We start from the raw sequence: 21,867 nt of genomic DNA on the forward strand, positions 1-21,867 counted from the left end.
ATGTTTTTAAATGCACTTCAGTCCACTTGTGATACAATAAAACTTTATTGAATTCTGTTCCCACATCACACTTACCATCCCTCACTTTTATTGTGAGGCAATATGTGAGACCATCTACTCTTCTGTCAGCAATAAAAGGAATACTTCTAGCAAAGAAATGGCCTTTCCTTCCATCAATACAGCAATTGGGAAATTTGATTTCAGGTTCCATGCTTAAAAAGAAAAAAGTCTTAAGAAAAGATGAACCATGCTCAAGCGCTGTTTTTTTCCTTCCCCTTCTTAGCATTAAGAAAACAGGAAAACCTCTGTAAGCACCAAAGATATTTGGTGCCTTTGTAACATTTATTAGACCATTTACTCAGAAGAATGGAAAGGAAGGACAATTCATCCTTCCTCGGAAGCCACAAATATTTTTCCCTTGCAGGAAACAGCCCTTTGAATAGATCTCCCCAATATTAAAAGCTGATGTAAGACTTGTCACCTGGGTGCAAGGCAAGTTATCATCACAGTGGGATATGCCATGCCCGAGGCACCTGTCTCACTTCCTCCTGCTGCTCCCATCATTTCCGTCAGTGCAGCAATGGGCTTGTCCTTGTTGAGCCCCCCACCTTTTTTCCACTTTGTCCTGCACTATGCCTTAAATTTTCCAAGTCTCTATTAAAAACCATACTGTTTCTGAAGGACAACAGTGCACAAATTCTTCTGTGAACTCCAAAACCTAGAACCTAAGGGAATTGAGAGCCCAGGAAAAACAAATTTGACTCAGCTAGCTAAATTCTCTTTCCAACACCACACTGGATGCTTGGAAGCCAGAACGGTTGCTCTAGCGGGAAACAAACAGAAAAAGCCCTTTAAACTAGTATCGTGCTTTCAACTTGCACCTTTTTTGAAAGTGAAGTAAAATCTAAATGCAGACATCCCTAAATTTCAGTCAGAGCTAGTGGGAGATAGCTGCTCACATGTTGGAAAATCCCCTCCCTGTTCTGACTTGGGGTATCACCCAGGAAGGGCAGTGGCACTGCTGCGGCCCACAGAGCACGTGTGCTCAGGAAAGCAAAGGGCAGGAGACTCGTCAGCCTCGAGTGGGTTGTTTTTTCTCTTCAACCATCTCAGAAATACATGCAGGACTACTAAAACATGGAGGATTTCAGCTGTAAAGTGTTACATGCATACAAAGGCTGTATTTGCATAGGGAAAACCAACATGTTGGTTTGGATTTATCAGATTATCAATAGAAAATCTGCCCACTTAAAATGACAACTAGCTCAGAAGCTCTCTCACCACTTCTGGTCTTGCACAATTTGACTCTCTTGCTTGTCACCAGTCTCATGTACAGCATTAGATAAATTGCTGGATCATGAGTAAAATGGGAAGTCTCTTAGCACATTACAAAGGTGAAATAAGAAAAATCACACTCCTAGATGTACTGGCACCATGACAACAGGACTGTACAAGCACCAGAAGAAGATACTGAAGTGTTTCTGCAATGAGAGTGTTGACCTAGCTTCACAAAACTACCTCCACCACTGCTGTTCCCATTACCCATTTAACACTGCCACATAAAGGAAGAAGGGGAGACGGAAGGGATGCACTAGGAGACAACAAGAGAGTACTGGACCAAAGGGACCCTTGCAAAGTGAGGTTTCTCATGCTTACACACAGCATACCTCAGCCTAAAAGGTAGTTTCAGACATCCCTCCGCAACGTGCTATGCGTCCACAGCTCTGGCAATGGCAAACTGCAGGTCTGCAGTAGTACATATTTAATATAAAACCATGGAAAAGCTCTCTTGATCAGTAATGATTAAAAGAAAATTCAATTTAAGAAAACTAGACTATTTTGCAAGAAAAGGGGCAGTATTTAAAGCAGGTGTCAGAGAAATAAACGTCATATGCCAAGGCCTGCTTTTAGAAAGACAAAATTAATTTGGTGACTTTCTCCGATACCAGAAAAATAGGACAGCTGATGCCACTGAAGCCTGTCAAATTAGGCCTGGTATCTTTTCACCTGCTTTTTTTAATCTTTTTTTTTTTTTTTTCATCTGCTTTTCACTTGCTTTTCATTGTCAGAGGGCAACAAAAAAAGTCCAGAGGTCCTTGGAATGACTGTCCATTTTTGCAGACAGCATCTGCCATCACATAAACTGACTACAGGATGAGAAAAATGAGGAGAGAACTGGGCTATCTGCATAATCATCTGTTGTCTTCCCCACATGTTGAGAGTAACTGCAGCCTCATGAAACTCCTTGTCAGGGGTATCTCCAGTGAACAGACAGGAATGTGGTGTGGAGAGTAATATAAAGGACATTTTAAAATATATGAGCTACTGAAGTTAGAAGAGGTTTATTTTCCCCCCTCCTGAGAGGGGAGCGGGATGCTTTCCTCTTAAAAATGATACGAGTTAGTGGTGCAAGAGTTAATAAATAAATAAATAAATAAACAAAATTGCAAGAGAAACAGGCTACCCAATGGTGTTTTAAATCTTCCAGAATTTTTCTCTGAGGAAGCGTATACACTAGCACTATATTGAGCATAAGCGCCTAAGGTCAGTCCTAACAACATCTGTTAAAGATGACTCCTCAACACTGCTCTCTTGAGACGCTCACACGCTCCCCTCTCCTGCTGAGCCAGAGCTTGGGTAAACTCTCCATCCATAAGGAATAATTTGAAACCGTTAGGGGTAACCCATCCAACCAGATGAAGCAAGCTGGAATTGCACACAAGTACAAATGCCCACTGAAATATTAATTCCTTTGTTATGCAACTTCTCTGTTTCTTTAGGAGACAGCCATATGGCAGACACCGCTGTTCACCAAAGGCTTGGTGCACAAAGCCACCATGGAAATGTCGGTGGCCGAGGAAGGGTTTTCCCCAGCAGCAAGTAGCATCAGGGAGCCTCTAGAGCCCACTTCCCTGCTCCAGCGAAGCATCACGCAAGGCGGCTGCATGTGGGTAGCAATGCTATGAAAGCTGGACCTGCAAGGACTTGGGCAACGGCCCAAATTTGGCTAGAGGGGCTGAAGCACATGGGCTCGGTCACAAGAACTCAAGGGCACCAACAAACACACAGCAAATGGTAGAGGCATCACTGAGGGCATTGAGGGGGAAACAGATTTCATTCACCAGGTGTGGCTTTGGTCCAATCGTACCCTTTGCTGACCTCCTTGTCCAGAACTGACACCTTCCCCATCAGTCGGATGGCTTTCACTTGTTGGGTACTCCTGGGGCCCAGGCAAGGAACATCTACAAGGTCGAGCTGACCATTTTCAGAGGGAAGAAATGGAGGCAGTAACAAAGCCAGGCAAGAGACTGAGGTAGAAGAATAAAAAGGAGCCCTAGGTTTCCCACTCCATGTCTGGAGATGAAGGGACACAGTTTGCCTGAACACAACCAAATTCCCTGGTGCTACACTGAATAACAACACACGAAGATCTGACCCAAAATTTCCAGGACAATGCAGAACAACAAGCCCAGGAGATGGAATCCTATTCTGCAACATGCTCGCCCCTTGTTTCCCCACCCCTAACTCTACTCGCAGAGGCACTATATTTGATTCATAAACAGCCATCAAAGCTACTAACTTAATTGCAAAAGCAGCATGGCTTGTTGTTGTTGTTGTTTTCCTTCCCACATTCAGATCATTAAAACATACTCAATCCCTACTGTACATTTGGTACTAAGCAACCTCTCACAAGAGTTATTTTACATCTTGTACACAGGGCCGATTAACACCTCGGGGCATAATATTCACATATTACCTTTCTCACAAGGCACCACTATTCCTCTTTGTTTTATATGCAACAAAGGCTACGGAGGGGTACTAGGTAATGACTATTGCTTTACCAGCCCAGTCTCAGGAGGGAACAGCATACCTTATGCAAATCACAAATCACAAGGAAATACAACCTGCTATGATAAGTAGAAATCGATCTCCGCTCGCCCTCCCCATGCACAGTGTCATTTGTAATGTGAAAGACCTCATTTAGAGTGGAATAACTCCAAACTGGTAATTTGGTATGAGCTCGCTAGGGCAGACCCTAAGCCCCTGATGTCACTCTTTCCATGGGTTTAATAGCTCACCCCATAAAAAATATTCCATCACTGCATTTAAAAGCTTCACATTTTTGTTTAAAAAAATCAAATATGGACACACCAAGCCCCCCACCAGCAGAGAGACAAAGTCCCTCAGCAGAGAGGGTCCTCTTTGCTCAGAAAAGTGGTCTTAGCTCCATCCCTCACCTTGCAGTTTCACAACAGCAAAACCCCACACAGCCTTTCCACATTGCAGCAGCAGGCAGGTGGCCACCTCCTGCACGAGGGATGGGGACCACCCAAGGGGTTGTAAGTTCTCGCTTCCCCTCCAGACAACGTGCATGTCATTTCTCAGCCACGTTTGCTCTCCTGCAGCCCGTGCTTAAGGCAACGAAGAAGATGCTCTTAGTCCTTGACCCACATCCTGGGTTTCAGCAAACTGAAGTCTCCTGATGCTCTCTCAATACAACTCAGTGGCTTGAAAGCATCCATTCTCATACCTGCTTTATTTTGAGAGGTATGCTATGAGTTTTGGCCTACTCAAACTGAAAACCTAGAAATGGTGTTGTTATTCACTGCTCGGCCCTTTACGATGTCTAATAAAAAATGCACTCCTAGTATTACTGTTGTTATTTCTTTTTTGAGGTATGCCATTTTTGACAGTAGGACCATAACTGTGTCTAACAAATTTGGTTTCTACAGAAAACAAATTCTGAGGTGCGCTTAACTTTTTGTAGCTCTGACATTTCCCGTTCGGCGCATATTGCTGTAATCCCAGATGACTGTCTGTCTACCCTCAAAAATTCAGGCTAAATGGCTCTCCTGTAATTTGCCTTCATAACTTTGGGAGCTTATAAATTAGTATTTTTTACCATCAAACATCAAATATCCCAAAACATTAGCTTTCTACTTCCTCAGTAATACTATACTGTATTTAAGGCACTTATCAAATGTCACCAGTTACATGGACATAGGTCGGTTGAAGCGCTCTGCTATACAATTACAAGCATAAAACTGGAAAAAGAAGCTCTCAGCTAGCAATGGTGCTTCATTCTTCTTGTCTGTTTTCACAAACAGGGCTTCCCAAGTGTTTTCCAAAAGGTGATATGTCACTGTTACACTGTACAACAAGGAAAACACGGGGCACTATTAAGAGATTTTTAACCTAAGCACAAACCTTGCACAGAGGACAATTTGTCATATCTTATCAGCTCAGTCTCATATGATGCACGTGGTTTGTCACTGAGCGTTTACTTGCCCTTGGGCAACAAGAGACAAGCTCAAGGCTGGCCCAGTCTCCACAATCAATCAGATCTCTATTAAAGAAACAAATGCAAATACATCAAGATACATACTGTAAGGGACACATTCGTACTGCACTTCCAAGTACTTGTACGTCCCAGGGCAAGGGTCTGGAAACACATCAGGGCCAGCAACAACTGCACATTGGGTTCGATTACTGCATCTGAAAAGCAAGAAAAAAGAGAGTCATAAAACAGGCCAGACAGAGGGACAGGTCAAGACATTGAGTGGCCCCTCCAGTATCAACAGGAGTGAAGATGCAAAAGCCAGGACCTTCAGCATCAGCTAAGGAAGCTTGCCAGAGAGCGTGCAAAGGCTGATGGCAAATACCGATGTCTTCATCAGTTTATTGCCAAAAGGGAAGAGGCATGGTGTCACAACTCCTTCTCCTCCTAGCAGTTCTTAACGGCATCAGGAGGTATTTCTTTAAAACCAAACTGAGAGGGAGATTTTAAAAAAATTATTACAGGTACATGGTTCTCTAATTCTTGAAAACCAAACTCCATCACAGTGACCTCAACTAACCTTAAATACCAGCAGCCCCACCAAACGAAATACAAAAACTAAACCAACAACAATTTGTGGCAAAAATAATCATTGTATATTTTTATAGCAGGCATAACAAATACATTTTACAAAATATTTATAAAATGTTCCCACAAAAACTGTCATCTTGAGTAATGTTGTTTAATGCAAAGCAAAGACTAGAAACAGCAACATGAGTGGGGAAAAAAAAAATCACCAAATAAGCTGTCTAAAAACCAAAATAGTAGTTTTTCATACACAGCCAACACACTTGCGTTAGTTATAAATGGCTAAGTTTTATTCAATCATTCTGCCCAGTATGGATGCATCTCCTGTGATGATGTATTTTTTCCAAAAGTGAACGTTGTTCTCACTAAAGATCTTGCTGTACAACCCCACAGAGAAGGAAGTGACCCTGCCCGCTGCAGCGAGCATCTTTCAGGTTAAGAGCACACACACACATGTTGGGCCCTGCAAGATGCTTTCCCTGCAGCACTTATGACTCACGTCCATGGGTGACTAATTTGTGCATGTGTGGAAACCCACATTTGCCTCTGCTTTATAGTACAAGCACCTCTATGTAAAACTTTTGTGAATTTTGAGGAAAAACACTTAACAAACAGCAGTTCTATGGAGAAAAATCCTCTGTTTAAAGAAAAAAAAAAACAAACATGCAAGAGAGAGAAATATAATTAGTCTTTCATTTTTATGCTTTTGCATGCCAGAAAGAGACCTCCTAAGGGCTAGACCACTGCATTTATTTTGCCTAAGATGCTGCCTCTTCTCATGTGACATGGGACCCTTGACCCCCCTGCTCTTCTGGCAGAAGCCGTGACATCCAGCACAGAACTCATTTAGGCCTGCAGTGGAAATGCTTCATGTTTACCTGAGGCTATAGTTTGTCAGCCTTAATGAGGATTTTATTTGAGCCCATAAATTAAAATTGATTCATTAGTGACTGCCTTAAGCTCTGTAATTTCTTTAATTTTATGGAAAGATTAATAAGAGCTGATACGCTTGCTCATCAGGCTGTTTTGCTGGATAACAGATAATCCAGAGGGCTAGGACATTCTTGTGTTTTCTACTTGAAAGATGACAGTTATCACAGCAAGTGACTAGTTTTATCATATACACAGAAAAACAATTTTATTAACGTAAAGGATAATTTTGCTGTCCTCACCCTCACTACTTACAGACAGGTGCCTTGGCTGGAATATCACAGGTAGCTTGGACCATGCGAGTGGGCAGTCTTCCAGGAGAGGATTTGAACATCATCCAAAACTTCACTTTCAACAAAAATCCTTTACCGAGCTCAATGTGCCTTTCAAAAAGCAATTGCACTGGCCTAATCAATAGCCTCTCTGGCTGCAGGGACATCCCTGGCCACGTTACATAGAATAAGAGCAATGGATCAAAGATGTATTTCAAAATCACGAGTCAGGAACCAAAATTATGAGGAATTGGAAGTGGGGGGAGGAACAGACACATTTAGAGTTCATTTGTGCCCGTTCTCTTTCTTTCTGTCTGTAAGGAAGTGTTTGCTTTGAATGGCCAAGTGTTTCCTTGTGGCCATTTATTTTTATGCAAGAACTTGGACACAAAAAAACAGAAGTGAAAACATGAAACTTAGAAAGCTCCAGGTTCATAACCAGTATTTCAAAACTTGGTTTGAAAGCTGAAGGCTGTGAACACCAGCTTTAACCTCCCCAAATGCGTGCTGCCTTCTGGGATATCACCAAAGAGAGTAAAAGTACCTGATACAAGGGGTTGAGTGGGGAATGCAGGGTGTCGGTACGGGCTTTTCCACCCAACTCTAGCAAGTCCCGAAGCTCGCTTGCACATTCCTGGATCGGGGGATGGCAAAGCACTGAGCCTACCAAGCATAGAAACTTCAAAAGAAGGTGAGATCAAATTGTCAGTGCCACCTTAGAGGGGAAACAACAGAAAACCAAATGAAAAACTCCCAAATTGTCATTTCAAGTTTCCTTTTATCACCGCAGGGTGAAACATGCAGATTCCTATTCCAGCATACTTAAGGGATGAGGGCAATTTGGACTAAAATCCTTAGAAAAAACCTAATACCTGCTGAACCAACTATTACTGTCAGACATCAGGCTATGAAAATTTTAGGGGGAGAAAGAGGTAAAAACCACTTATCATTAAAGCTCTGGTTGTTGTGCTTTTGCTCACATTTTTTCCCCACTTTCACAACAGCTTCTTGGTCCTTTCAGTTTTATCATATTTCTTTCCAGACAGATTAAAGGCCCAGGTGACACTAAGCGACACACAAGAAGTGACACAGAAAAAGATATGTGTAAAAGAAGACACATCTGTAGCCTTGAAAAGGGAGGGGGAAAAAAAACCCATGAAATTGTGCCTTACCCCATTCCCAGCAAACCAGCCCATGAGCTCTTCTTTCTAAACCACAGGATTATACATTGAATCTCGGGGCTTCTTAGTGCTTGGGTCTTAGTAATACTCCAAACTCCTGAGAGTTGTGAGGCTCAGTACTGGGTATTGACCTTTCCAGTCAATGCAACATGGATTCCTTGTTTTTATTTTTTTGTTTTGTTTGGGGGTTCTTTGGTTTTCCTTCTTTTTTTTTTTTCCATTTTTTTCCTCCTTTCTTGAAGGAAGACCTTTACTAACTACTGGAGTTACAATTCACAGTAAGAACCAGCACTGCATGCATTAGCTCAAGTATTAATAAAAAGAATTTATCTTCTATAGGGCAACTGCAGACACACTACCCAGGCCCCTTAGCTTTACGCTAGAAACGGCAGCTCCACATCTTGCTAGATTCCCCTCCAACAGGGCAGGAACTGTTTGCATCACTGGTTTTAGCATAACTGTACTCCAGAAAACTACAGCCACTTCTCTTACACCTATCTATACCTCTTACTACCATCTTTTGACAAGCATTATTTCTACCACTGATTCATCAGCTTCTACAAACGAAACTACTTCTCTTTCCCCCGAGTTGCCCTCATGTCACAACTTTCCTAAGCAACCCCTGGCCTCTTGGGGTATTTTCTCATTCTCCATATGCTCTGACACCAGGTAAACAAGAGAACTGTGGGAGGAATCTGTGAATTTGAGGGACCAAATAGACAATTTTATGCCTATTAAAAAAGCAGCTTCCATTTTATTAGTTTGCACAACATTTTAAGGTAAATGTTCTGGAGACATGGAAGAATTAAACAAGGCCCTCAAGTGGTCTTAGTTCCCTTTATTGCCATTTATCATGAAATCTGACAAGGAATTTATAGCCTATATTCTACCTGCAGTCATTCCTCTCTTCCTGTTGCTCCCTGAAGTGCACGGTGGGCATGTGAAGATAGAGCCCGCTTCTCAGAGACCCTACATGTCTCGGGTCACCTCTGTTAATTGCTGCTGGGATTCGTGGACACATTGCCTCGACCAAGACCGTCCACACAACTCACCAGAAATAACTCACTGTGCTGCCTCAGCATTTGGGCTAGCAAGGCAAAAAGTCTGCTGCATTTTCTGCTTTGCAAAATACGGAAAATGTGACTTGCTAATGCCCACATTCCTCTGTAAACACTTGTGTTGGTGCATTGTGCTCAATAAAGAGGCCAGTATATCACATCCACTTTGCCAAGGCACAGATACCTACCAACCAAGAGATCAGAAACCAAAGCATAACCCAAGATCTGCATTTTCACCCTGACTCGAGAGATTGACAGCAACGTACATTCCTGTATGTTCAGGAAAAGAGAATACCCCAAAACCCTTCTAAAAATCAGTCCAATGTACTCAGCAGCCTTTAAGCACCCAGCATCTCATAAACAGAAGTTTACGTTATTCACATGCATGTTTTGGAGAGAAAAAAAATACGTGCTGGGAAAAGTGTAAATTGTCCCAGTCACAAGAAAAAAGAAAAATGAAGAGAAGTAGTGCTTTATGCCTCCTTTCCAGCTATGTTTATTCCCACTTATTAAGGTACCTGTTTTCTCTTTCAGATGTGGAAAAATATTTATCCTAGAAGAGAGGTGTCAATCTAGTGTAACACATAGACTATAAGAGAAAACATGGATTATTTTTGCAGAACTTCTCCCAGTTCTAGTGGAAAATGACTTTCAAGAGTTTTAATGTGAAGCAGTAATAATAATTCATGTGGCATTTGTTCTGCATTTATAGCAGTGAGAATGAAGGAAGCATTTGAGTTCAGAACCAGCTGCAGGGCTCAACTCTACTTGCAACTCTTGGTTCAGACTTAAAAAAAACCCACAACACCAAAACTTCATTTCCCTTCAGCAAACTTCCATTTCTTCTCCCTGGCAACATTTTTATGATTTTTAAGTGACAAGGTCATCTTGTGATAGTGAGGCAGAAACAATTTAAGACATAAACAGCTGTTTATTCCTGCTCTGACATCTTTGATTTTTTCCAATGCTGACATTGTTGATATATTTACCAAAAGAGAAAGAAAGGAAAAAATAATAGTTTGGCAGGTGATGTTAATTTTAGGCCTTTCCAGAAACTTTAATAGCACAGACATGTCAACAGCATCAGGCTAGACATGTCTAGGGCGATATGTTTGCCAGAACAAAAGTGCAAAGGCAGCACAAAATAAAAGATCAATCCCAAACAAAAGCCTTTCAGCATTAATCATCACAGGCGCAATAACAGTAAGTCCTCCAGCTCCCCATCTGGGTGGGGATCATTTGCCCCAGACAAGAAAAACGGGCGCCAAAACCACGGGGGCAGGCGCCCATCGTGCTAGTGATGCCAGGAGAAGAGCAACCAGAATTCTGTGCACAGGTCCACAACAAGCCTAGAGGCTCAAACATCCCTTTCATCCCCAACACACCCTCTTTCTCCTGGTCCTTATCCTCTAGAGGCAAGCCTTCTGAGGTGCAACAATGCCTTCTGCAACAACTTGGTCAAGAGCTCCTGCAAACAGGGTGTACTGGAACCCACTACAAATGGGGAAGCCACCCACTCCCTCTGAATCTGCAGTCAGGCTGTCAGAGTTCAGGGTTAGGCTCTTAAATACCCTGAAGATCAGAAAATTTCAGGCTATGTGACCATGAACTTGGATTTGCACGGGAAGCACTGAGCGGCCATATCCATTCCTTGCTGCTGCCAACAGACCCTGATCATAGCTGGTGCTACCCTTCACCTACAGCAAATTATAACAAGGGATTCTTAATGCCCATGTGTGCTGACCAAACCAGCTCACCTGTGTTTATGAGCACCGGTCTCCAAAAGAGAGATACTCTTTCCCCCTCCCCTCAACTGAAACACCTACTTTACAAAGACTTTATTTTTTTCTGCAAAGACAAGTCAGCCATCATGTGCCTAGGCACACTAATATAGCCAAGACATCAATATCTAAGCCTCTTTCTCAAGGTCTATTATACTTTTCTAATGGTTTTACAGTAAGAGACAGACTTAATTCATTATCCTTCATGGCAATGCTGCAAGACATCCTTTTCCTTCTCTGGAACACAAAAATCTCCTCTCTGGATGACTGCTTTAAGAAAGAGGCTGTCACAACAAATAAGTCAGCCAGGACTGTGTTCTCCCCTGTCAATATGTGATATTTTCAAATCCACCCTTTAGGAAGGTCCAAGAGAAATAAATAAATAAATAAATAACGCCCTGGAGAAAGTACACAGGAAGCAAAGAGAAATTTCACTCATAAGTGGAGTTAGCACGATGGCTTGCAAATAAGGGAGGGGGGAGCAAGCAGAAAAGGGAGGCAGCAGAGGGTGGAGAGGGGAGAACAGAACTGCACACCCTGAGAAAAGCCTTTGGTTTACCACATTTGCTTTCAATAATGCACTGCACAAAAGCAAAGCTAAATCCTTCACCTGTTTAGCTCCCAGAAACAAAGAATTCCTCAACAGAATCTTTTTCTGCCTCTGCAAAACCTTAAAAGCAAAGGATCTAATGACAGGGAGATGAAAAACCAGTTTCTCTAACGTTTCCTTCATTATGAATGGGCCTTTTTATTGATCTTTCAGAGCATGGAGAAGCTGGCTTTCCAACCTCTGCTGTGATATAATTATCTGCGGTGTTTAATGCTAGCACAGACGAGTCCCACTACACACTGCATTTTGTTGTTTTATTGACGGGTTTTAATTATCTATCCAGGTGCTAGAGCTGTCAGATAGGCTGCTTCTTATGTGATCAAACTAATACAAGGAGAGGCAGAGCACTCTAATTGCAGCCTCACCAAGCGCCTTTGTGGAGATATGCCAACGAGACACATTTAAACTGCTATGGTTATTGTAAAAGCTTATGCTGTTTGTTGGGAAAAGAGAGTCCTCTTTCTATAGCCTCAAACCATTTTGTTCCTCTGATTATTACACTGAGTAAAGCAAAACTTAAGAAAAACAAACCACCAAAACCACACCAAAACTCCAGCCAGCCAAACAGCAGAAAAATCCTGCAGAGCCAAACCAAATCCAAGTTGTAAAGGTCACTGAGGGGACTACCTTGATATATTATGGAGAGCCTGAGAGCAAAATGGAAAAACAGGTCCTGGAAATAATTTAAATACCAGTTTTATGTAGGAAAAAAGAAGAAGTAATTACACTGTTTCAACTCACTGATAAGGTCCTTAACATTTAACAAGAAGCACTTAACAGCAAATTCACAAGATTTAACAGATTTAATGGCAATTTGGGGCACCCCTGCATCTGCTCTGCTGCCAGGGACTCCCCAGCTCAGAAATCTGAAGCCTGGGGCAGGACCCGTCAATGGGGGCACCCTGGCTCATCATCACCCTCCAAAAGAGGGTCACCCCAAGCAAATGAAGTTTTTTCCTCTGTGCTTCATCATGTAATGTCTCTTACATTTTATAGTTTCCTTGGATTTCTTTCTGTCCCATGTCTTTGCAATTAACACAGTGAGGACAGAGATTAAATCTCCAAAGGCAATGAACGTGTACCCCAGCAGGAAAACTTGCCAAGTGCCTTGTGCTAATGTGCTTGGCTACAGCATCCCTGCAGCAACAGGGAACCTGAATGAATGCCTGGTGGAAAAAACACTCATCATTAGTGCAAGAACAATGAAATGATGATCTGTCCAAGCCTTTGGGTATATTTGGACAGGTTTGGGTCAGTATTGAAAACAAATCTGCACCGAGCATGTCTAAAGCAGTCAGTGTTGCTCCAGCTGTAAGGAGCTAAGACACAAGCAAGGTCAGGTTTGCAGCGTAGGCTAACGTCTTTTATTGGATGCTGGTCCATAGGACTGAAAACCAAACCAGGCAAGCCTTAAGGCTGTAAAGCTCATCTTTTAAAGAACCACATCTGCCCTTTTACAGGTACTTCTTCCAACTCCATAAACTTCTGTAGCACCCTAATAAAAACCCACTTTACAAAACATTGGCAGGATATCTGGAGAGAAGAGTAAACACCTAAAACAAACCAACCAATAAAAGGCTTGTTGGTTTAGCCAGAGTTAACACTAGTTAAAATAACTGTGAACAGAAAACAATCTGGCTTTTAATTTGGGTTAGGAGGTCACATTAAAGGCTAAAGGAGGTCTGGGCTGAATTTCAGCTGGCACTCCACATTACTTTGTCCTCATTGCCATTTTAACACAAGTCAATGGAAGTTAAAGCCCATTTTTAACTCTTTAGTGCAGCTACCCAGAGCTGGAATAGCCAAAGCAAGTGGCAAAGGATTATTTTCTGTACAACGGCTCTGAAGCGTGTTCAGACCCTCAGTTTACCAACACCTACCTATCCACCAAGTCAGCAGCACTGGGAGCCAACACTGTGCTGACACCAAGGCGCTGCAGCCCTGTAGCACCACGAGGTATGAACCTGCTGCTCAGCACTGACTGAGCAAAAAGCAAATCTGAACACGAACATTTAGAAACCTTTTAAATATATTAACAAAAAAGATTTTAAAAAGATATTCTGTCATGTTGTTGAAGGAAAATCCAGTATTACTTCCACTGCAACCCCCTTCACTAGTCACCATGTTTTCTCGAAGTAGAAGGAATTACACAGCCTGTAAAAACCGCAATGCTGCCATTTACTATCACCACCCAGTGTCCCTGTCCCAGCCACTAACTGATTCCTGCAAAAAGAAAAACTGAGATTAGAGAATATTGTCTCTAAAGGGGCTAAAGTAATCTGTATTCATGGGCTGGTAGGTTTAATGTATTAGCCTTTCACCTCTGTGAATAGGGTTAAAGAAAGGTTTGGGGCCAAAATAATTTGTACTGCACTCCATCTCAAATTTGACATGATAATTGAATGACTGAATGAAACAAAAATGAATACGTCCAAACAGTGCAAGAGGTCAAAGCTGGGCAACTCCCTGATGAACTCATGAGTGAACCGAAGGCATCCATGCAGCACTGTTTCTAAAACCCAACGCAACCTCTCTCTTCATCGCTCTTGTCAATGGCATGATACTAAGGTGATTTTTAAGTAAAAGTCCATAAATTTAGTTAAGGAAGCAATTGCCCCTCAGCCTCTTGGGGGGGAATGCTTCCCTACCAAGTGAGACGTAGGATCAACCTGTGACAGGTTATGCCTTTAGTATCATGGTTAAATCAGTCCAGACAAAAAGATAATATTAATAATATTAGTGAGTAAAGCAAACTCACTGCCAGGGTCGAACGCTGTTAATGCAACATCTGTTAATGGTGCCTGATTTTGTACAGTACCTTGTGCAAAGGAGTCTTGGCCCCTGTCTGTGCCTCGGTCATTAAAGCAGTACAAATAATAATCAGAAACAAATCAAACTTTCTCAAAAAATAATCCTGAAATGAACTAAATATGTTTTTGATATCCAAAAGGGATTTTTTTATTTTATTCCAACATAGCCAACTCTGTCTCTTTGATCTTCAGCCCAAAGCTTGAATAAAGGCAGGCTGCACTTTGATTCTAAGCTCAAGAGAAAGAATAGCATCACAAAACCTTCATACACTTCCCAGCCCGGCATTTGCTCAGCCAAAGTATATACGGACGCAAATGTAAGGAGCAAAAACATGAAAAAAAAAAAAAAAAAAAAGCCCTATCTTAGAGACATTACTTGAAACCGACATTGTGAAGTTTCTCAAAATGTCTAAACATAGCACTGAACTTTCTGTGGCTGCATGCAGCAACATGGTAGGGCATGGAGGGATGCATTTTTGAGAATGTCTGTCCAGCAGCTCCAGCAAGGCTTTCTCACGCTGTGCTCAGCACTAAGCTGGGAAAAGTCAGAGATCACATGGAAAATGGCCTCCGAACGTCTGCGGGACAACAACTGGTAGGAACAGAGCCACAGGGCTTCTGCAAAACCTCAAGTCTTCTTTGTGAAGATGCAGAAAATACTTTTGTTAGTGGAGGATTGGCTACTTCATAATACAGAGCCTGCCTAATGCTGTACTCACAGAATTAAACTCGCTTGTACGTAAGAAAGCTTCCTTTGAGGAAGCTAAACTCAAAGGTCAAATTTTCTAAAAAGGCTCTGCCTCCCACTGGAGCTGAATTTTTCCAAAGAGCTTGGTTCTTCTTGGAGGAGCTACAAAAAGGCCCAGGTATTTGAACATGGCCTGGGACTCCTCAGTTCTCATGGACAGCGGTGAAGCTGACAGCTATTAAGCATTTTTCAGGCAGCAGGCTATGTCATGGTAATCCAACCCAGGTAGCTCTGCAGAAAAAAACCCTGCCTGCCCAGGATTGCATGGGAGCCTTAAGTGGGGCAGAAACTGCAAAACCCATGTTGAAGAGCATGGAGCATGTCTCCAGCAAGACAACTTTAAAATATGTGACTGATGCTGCTCAGACATACTAGCTGAAGTCCAGGGAGATGGATGAAAGGGTAAAGATGCAGAATAAATTCATCAGATGTCTCCATAAATCATTTCTATAGTTCACATTTGTTCTCTGCCTTTCATTACTTACATTTCTAAAGCCACTGGGTGCCTTGGTGCAGTGGATCTAATAAAAAGGAAGATAAATTTTAACATCCCTTTTTGAAACATCTTAAAATGATCTAGCTTTCTTCTGAATGTTAATGGCAAGTATTACAAGAAACACACTGTCTCAAAACAATTTATTGGGGCTGGAAGTGAAAGCAGAGTCCCTCTGTAGCCTAGAAATTCACAGTCGTGGTCCCCCCCTCAACTAATATAAAAGATCCTATTTCTGGCCCTAATGTTTTGGCAGCCTTAACTTTGTCACCAAATCCTGCCATCGCTTTGCACAGACCCTCTGACTCAGGGGCGAAATTCCATACTTGAGAAGAGGAGGAAATATTTTTGGAGATTGGCAGTTTGGAAAAGAATCTGAGCTGCCTGACAGCTGTTCAGAGATGTGGGATGCCAGAGGGGTCCCAGTGGAGCATACAGTATTACACACACGCACACGCACAGAAAATCATTAAAGTTTCTGTCTCTAAAGTTTCACATTTAATGAAAGAAAGAGAGGGAGATATCTGGAGAATTCTTGGGTTATATTAACAGCTAATGATATTCCCCGTGCCAAGAGCACAGCCCTGGGAAGCTCACCAACAGCGATGGGGGGGGGACCCACGAAAACAGCGGTGGGTCGAGGCGGTGTGGCAAGGGGGAGCATGGAGAGCCGTCCTTCCCTTTCTCCCTGCCACGTCCCCAGGGTGGTTGGGAATCAAGCAGAGAGCCTGTTGTTGCATGGCTGGAGTTGTTCTATGACAGAAGCAAGGACCTTTTTAACAGAGTTTAATCCGTTGCAGGTTAAACAAAACAAATGACTGCACAAGTGAGCAATTAAAGAGCATTCCACAGCCAGCATTCAGAGAGCCTCGCCATTGATTAATTAGGTTCAAAGGGCCAAGGCTAACCTTGCAGTCCCTTGAGAAAGAGACCACTTAGCCCCTTTAAAAAAGAAAAATTTTTTTTTAGATTTTCAGCATTCTTATTTAACAGTTGAGCATTAGTTAAACAGCTGCTAAAGCAGTGAAACAATTACTTGGGACTGACCTACATTCAGCTGTATCGCTTTATTACATTCAGGAGAAACTTAATTAAGCTTCTGTTACTTAATAAAAGCAAATAAAATCCTCCATTTTGTGACAAGAAGCTGCACTGCTACAGCCATGTGAAATTTTCAAATTTGGCAGTAGAGTTTCCCAAGAGAATGTGGCTCCCACTATCTCATTCCTCCTTGTTGCATTTGAGGGTAAGAAGATACAGGGTATTTTTACGCATTAATGCTCCTCAAGGTGGGTGAGCTTGTTCTGCTAGCTATCAGCAAGGTGGAGAGGACCGTAGCCTCTGACACCTGCCCTGTTATCTTATGAGACCTACTGTACCTGTGCAATATGGTCTACTCCCAGCCACATCATGCACTGGGTCATGAGAACTTCAGCCCTGCCAGGAGGAAGGCATCAACTATTCACTTCACTGCAACCAGCAAAAAACCAACCTGTTCCTGGAAAGAAAACCCATACTGCTGGCCATATAGTTGCTCTTCCCCATGGGCCTGTTCCACACCCCAGTGAATTCAGCGGGTGATCAGTCATTTACAGATACCACTGACCATTCGCAGGGTCTGAGCTGGGTAGTGGCAATGTACAATGAAGGATACTTCCATATCAAGAAAAGACACAAAGAGTTTCACCAGTTCATGTCACCAAAGAGACTCCCCAGATCATCCACCCAAAGCCTCCATTGAATATTAAGATTTTAAAACATTGTTAATAAAAAGGACCACCCCGTACATGTGACTGACACTCAGCTACACTCATCCATTGTAACTGTACCTAACTTCAGCTACGCACCACACTCCTCCCTAAAATGCTCGTCTTGCCCTCCTCTTCTCCTCCCCTCACACAAACAGCTCCCCTGCTCTGACATACCAAAAGATCCAGTTTTGAGGAGAAAATCTGTCCCCAGCCTTGTACAAGTAATGAAAGCAAGCACTTAAACTGCAAACAGCTGGACAAAACCATTCACCAGCTGTCCAGAACCTCTGGACTTTCATTGAATTGACCACGGATGCTCAGACAAACCCTGGAAGCTTTAGTGAGGTCATGGGAAAATTTCTGCTCCATGAGGGAGAAAACCCAAAAAGTGTCCCATGCCGAGCAGAGGCTGTGGCCGGGCAGCTCTTCAGCCCTAGCACCACAACCAGAAAGTAACTTCTGAACACATGCCAGCTCCTGCCGTGTTTCCCAGCCAAGGGGTAACTTGCCAACTGGCTTTTCGTCCTACTGAACTCTGTGCTGGATGCTTGAGACCATGAAGCTGCTACTGGACTTTCTGTCACATCCAATTCCATGTGTGCCCTGCTGACATTTATAAAGCTCCCTATTCTCTCAAGGAGACAAAGACATGGGCACAGAGGTGACAGCTGTGCTCCCCCAGGGTGACCAAGGAGTGATTCCCCCAGCCTCATGACACAGGGGCCCTTGCATCAGCTCAAAAACTCACGGAAACTAATTGTTAATAATGCTGTGACACCTCCCAGGCTTAAAAATCACAAGAAGCTCTTAAATCCTGCACTCCATTAGGACCATTAGTGCTGAGCATACTGGTCTGATGATGCCTTGTCCTTTGCACGTACTTTGTTCCTCCTCTCTGCAGTAGTTCAGCACCACGGATTTTGTTCAGGATCCAAAAGAGTTGGATTTAATTCCATGGATGGCTGTAAACCCTTAGTTCCCATCCTCTAGCTGAACGCCCTTCTCTTCTCCAGCCTCCTCTCTTCACAAAGGCTCCGCTATTTCTCAGTAATTGAGGAAACATATTGGTAGGGGCTGAAAATTACATCCTAGCTTTCTAGTGTATACTGGACTGCTAGAGTAAAGTATCAGGCAGGCTCTGCTGCTATCTGGCTTGGTGAGTATTTGAACAATTAACATATAGGCAAGAGCAGCAATGGAAAAAATGATACATTCAGTTCCACATAATGCCATTAAAATTGTGGTGACTTAAAATCCTGCAATATTTTGGTAGTCCATTTTGCATCCTGGCTGTAATGAGGAGCAGTGGTGAATGGTATCTCAGGTGCTAGGGAGTAAGCAGTCAGGAGTGAGGACATCTCAATTCAGCTTTGGGGTTAAAGATACTCTCCATATCCTCACTAATGCTAACCCCAAAGGCAGTAAAAATAATAGGTGACTAACAGCATTTTATTTCCTTTGTTAATGTAAACAAGACTAACTTGTTAAGTCACAGGTGACATCAAAACTCTTCCTTCCTCTTCTCAGTGCATCTATGGAAAATCAATTCTTTTCCAAATGCTGAGAAAATGAGGTTTTTCCTTATGTCATCAGTGCCCGTAACACCATTCATCTTACTCCAGGCTTTTTGAAGTGTTTTGTATAAATAGCCAGAGCCCCTCAGTATACTGAATTAGCCAGTACAGGAATATAGACAGTGCTGAGAATCAGTTTAGTGCAAACAGATTGACAGGCAAACCCTAAAATATTGACCAACTAGGAAATTCCCTCTGTCCCAACCAGCCTCATCCTATCTGTCACTCCCTGCAACTGCACAGCCTGGGAGGGAGACGCTTCAGTTTTCCAGCTAATGGCTACCTACCTGCTAGTGCCAGGGGCTCAGGCTTGATCCTGCGGCCTCTGCCTTTACAAATACTCTGACAGCGCTCTCAAAGCCAGCAAGCTTCATCTCACTTACTCCAACACGACTGAGTAAATAAATAATGCTATTTATGCACTGCACACCATTTGTCAACCCATTTGTCATTTCCGATCTTTCATTGCTTATGCAGTAAAACTATGTGGGATTTTATTCAAACCTCCCTTGCAGGTGTGATGAATGCTTTATTTATACAGCAGCATTTCATCTCGCAGAACTGTTACTATGCATATACAGGCCTTTAAGTCCCTGTGTGGTGTAAGCAGAAGGTGTAAAGAGAGATGAAAACTAGAGGTGGCACCATAATTAAAGCCAAGGGGGGAATCACGGATGGCTCAGCTAAAACTGGGGAATGTGTGACAGAAAACATACCACTTCAGAAGAAGTGTTCACTCGCCATCATCAGGTAACATCAAAAACATGGACCCGTTCCCAAAGGTCAGTGTGACACTGCCAATCCCCACTCAGCTTATCAGAGAACCCATGACATCAGCACCCGCTGTATCTAGCGAGCACATTATTTCCAGGCAAATCGTCTCCCATTGACTTCCCACGATCAGAATTTTAGTCCAGGACTAAACCACAGCTGAGTGAACCATGAATAAATTCCCTTGGGCAGTGTCTTCTAGTGGCCAGAAGATGAGACAGGAGCGGCAAAGGAGCTTCTACTGTGATTCCTGCTGTGAGCCAGAGTGACCTGTGCGGGTGGGCATCTCTGCTCTTCTGCAGAATGGGAAGCATTATACTGACCTCCCTGCAAAGCCTTTTGAGATCCACAGATGAAAAAAAAAAAAAATACTGATGTGTAAAATCTGCTACCTAAACCTGCTGAGATCTACGGGGTCTCCTCTGGAAGTAAAGCACCACTGTGATGAAGGGCATCAGAACCTGTCCCTGGTGTCTACTTTGCATCACAGTCACCCCAGTAAGGCTTGAGTTTTACTCACTCATGCCATGGAGCACACCAAATGCTTCCCTGGCTTACAGGAGCTTCACAACCATTTGACTTGAGCCAGTTTGCAGTTAAAAGAGTAAAGGATCAGCCCCAAATTAACCCCTTTGTTTCTTGGAAGAAACTTCTTTGGCAGTTTTTACTATGAGGGCAAAATCTCATCAGCTCCAGTATGATCTTCCTGGCAACTCCTGGTTGCTTCAGATAAATCTGCAAGAGCTACCATCAATTCCCGTATTTTTGAGGGTGCATGATGGAGAAAAGGTGAGAGAAACAGCTGGGGGCCAATTTCAGATACCTTGATATAAAACCTCTCCTTCCTCCACTTTCTTTTTAAATTTCCAGGGAAGGATGGGTGTGGGATTCATAAAGAACTGTGCAAACAGACATCAGACTCGTGTTTATTGCCTAAGCAATAAAAGATTAGAATTGACAAATGGAGAGGTTTTTGGAGACACAGATGCTACAATCATTTTAATATAATTTGGATTTCCAAATCAGTAATTACTCTATCACATATTTATAATTTTGTAGATGCTACTAGAAATGCTGATGCCTTTTTCTATGCATAGTAATGAGCAACAACAAGGGCGGTTAATATAAAGCCTGTAATGTTTTTATTCATATGTAAATAGGTTATGTAAACGTTTTAGACATTTCTCACTAAAACGCTGAGTTCTAATCTAAGTGGCTCCAATCCTAAACTAGAAAATCGCACTCTGCATAGAAATTGTTTACTAGTCTGTCAGCAAAGCCGCCAAAGCAGCGAGCTGAATTTATAGGGGGATTTACATCTCTCCATTAGACACTATATTGGAGTAATTGGCAACCTATAAATGCCCAGACAGATATGCAGGTTGATATTTAGATAGTTGCTTTCTTGCACGTGGTGGCACACACATTCAGCACACACGCACCTTCTGCACACACGTATGTGCAAGCACAGGCACTTTTTTGGGAGACTGCTTGAGGAATGCAGAAGTTTTTGATTTAATTAAACTGATTTTGTTAGGCTGATGCAAACCCCTGGTTAAGAGTGACAGAATCGCTTTAGTTTGTACCTGCTCCTAATTGACATGATAAAACTGAATAAGGCACATTAGAACACCAACACGTGTGTCCAAGCAGGAGTAAATTACACAAATTGAAAACCATAACTTCAGTTAACTCTTAACAATGCTAGGGATAGAAGAGGGGGGAAAAAAAAAAAAGCTACCATTTTTCTTCCCTCTCCTTCCACTCAAGCACCTGTAACTGAAGCCTTCGTGTGTTGCCCCACTGGTGCACAGAGAACTCAGTGGAGCGGCCCTTGGGGCTTACAGAGACCATTTCTAACTCATCTGGAGCATGGATACACCTCCATGGTACTGTCCTTTACAGGACTTGACATGCCTACCGAAGCAAAATCCTGGGTCTCTCTTCTCTTTGAACATCATACGACTAATCTGCATTAACTTCGGTGAGATCTGTTCTCAACTCTGTGATGCAGAGAAACAC

At 42.7% G+C, this 21,867-nt stretch overlaps 1 protein-coding gene across 1 annotated transcript in view; it reads right to left on the reverse strand.

Annotated features, from left to right (window-relative positions):
• Positions 1–21,867, reverse strand: part of ADGRL3 (adhesion G protein-coupled receptor L3) — a 514,763-nt gene that overhangs the window by 210,553 nt on the left and 282,343 nt on the right. The window contains exon 7 of the mRNA XM_074823334.1: positions 5,387–5,496. Within this exon, the coding sequence (XP_074679435.1) occupies positions 5,387–5,496 (110 nt within the window). The remainder of the gene's footprint in view (positions 1–5,386; positions 5,497–21,867) is intronic.

The sequence above is a fragment of the Strix aluco genome, chromosome 4, assembly GCF_031877795.1.
Source record: "Strix aluco isolate bStrAlu1 chromosome 4, bStrAlu1.hap1, whole genome shotgun sequence".
Classification (NCBI taxonomy): Eukaryota; Metazoa; Chordata; class Aves; order Strigiformes; family Strigidae; genus Strix; species Strix aluco.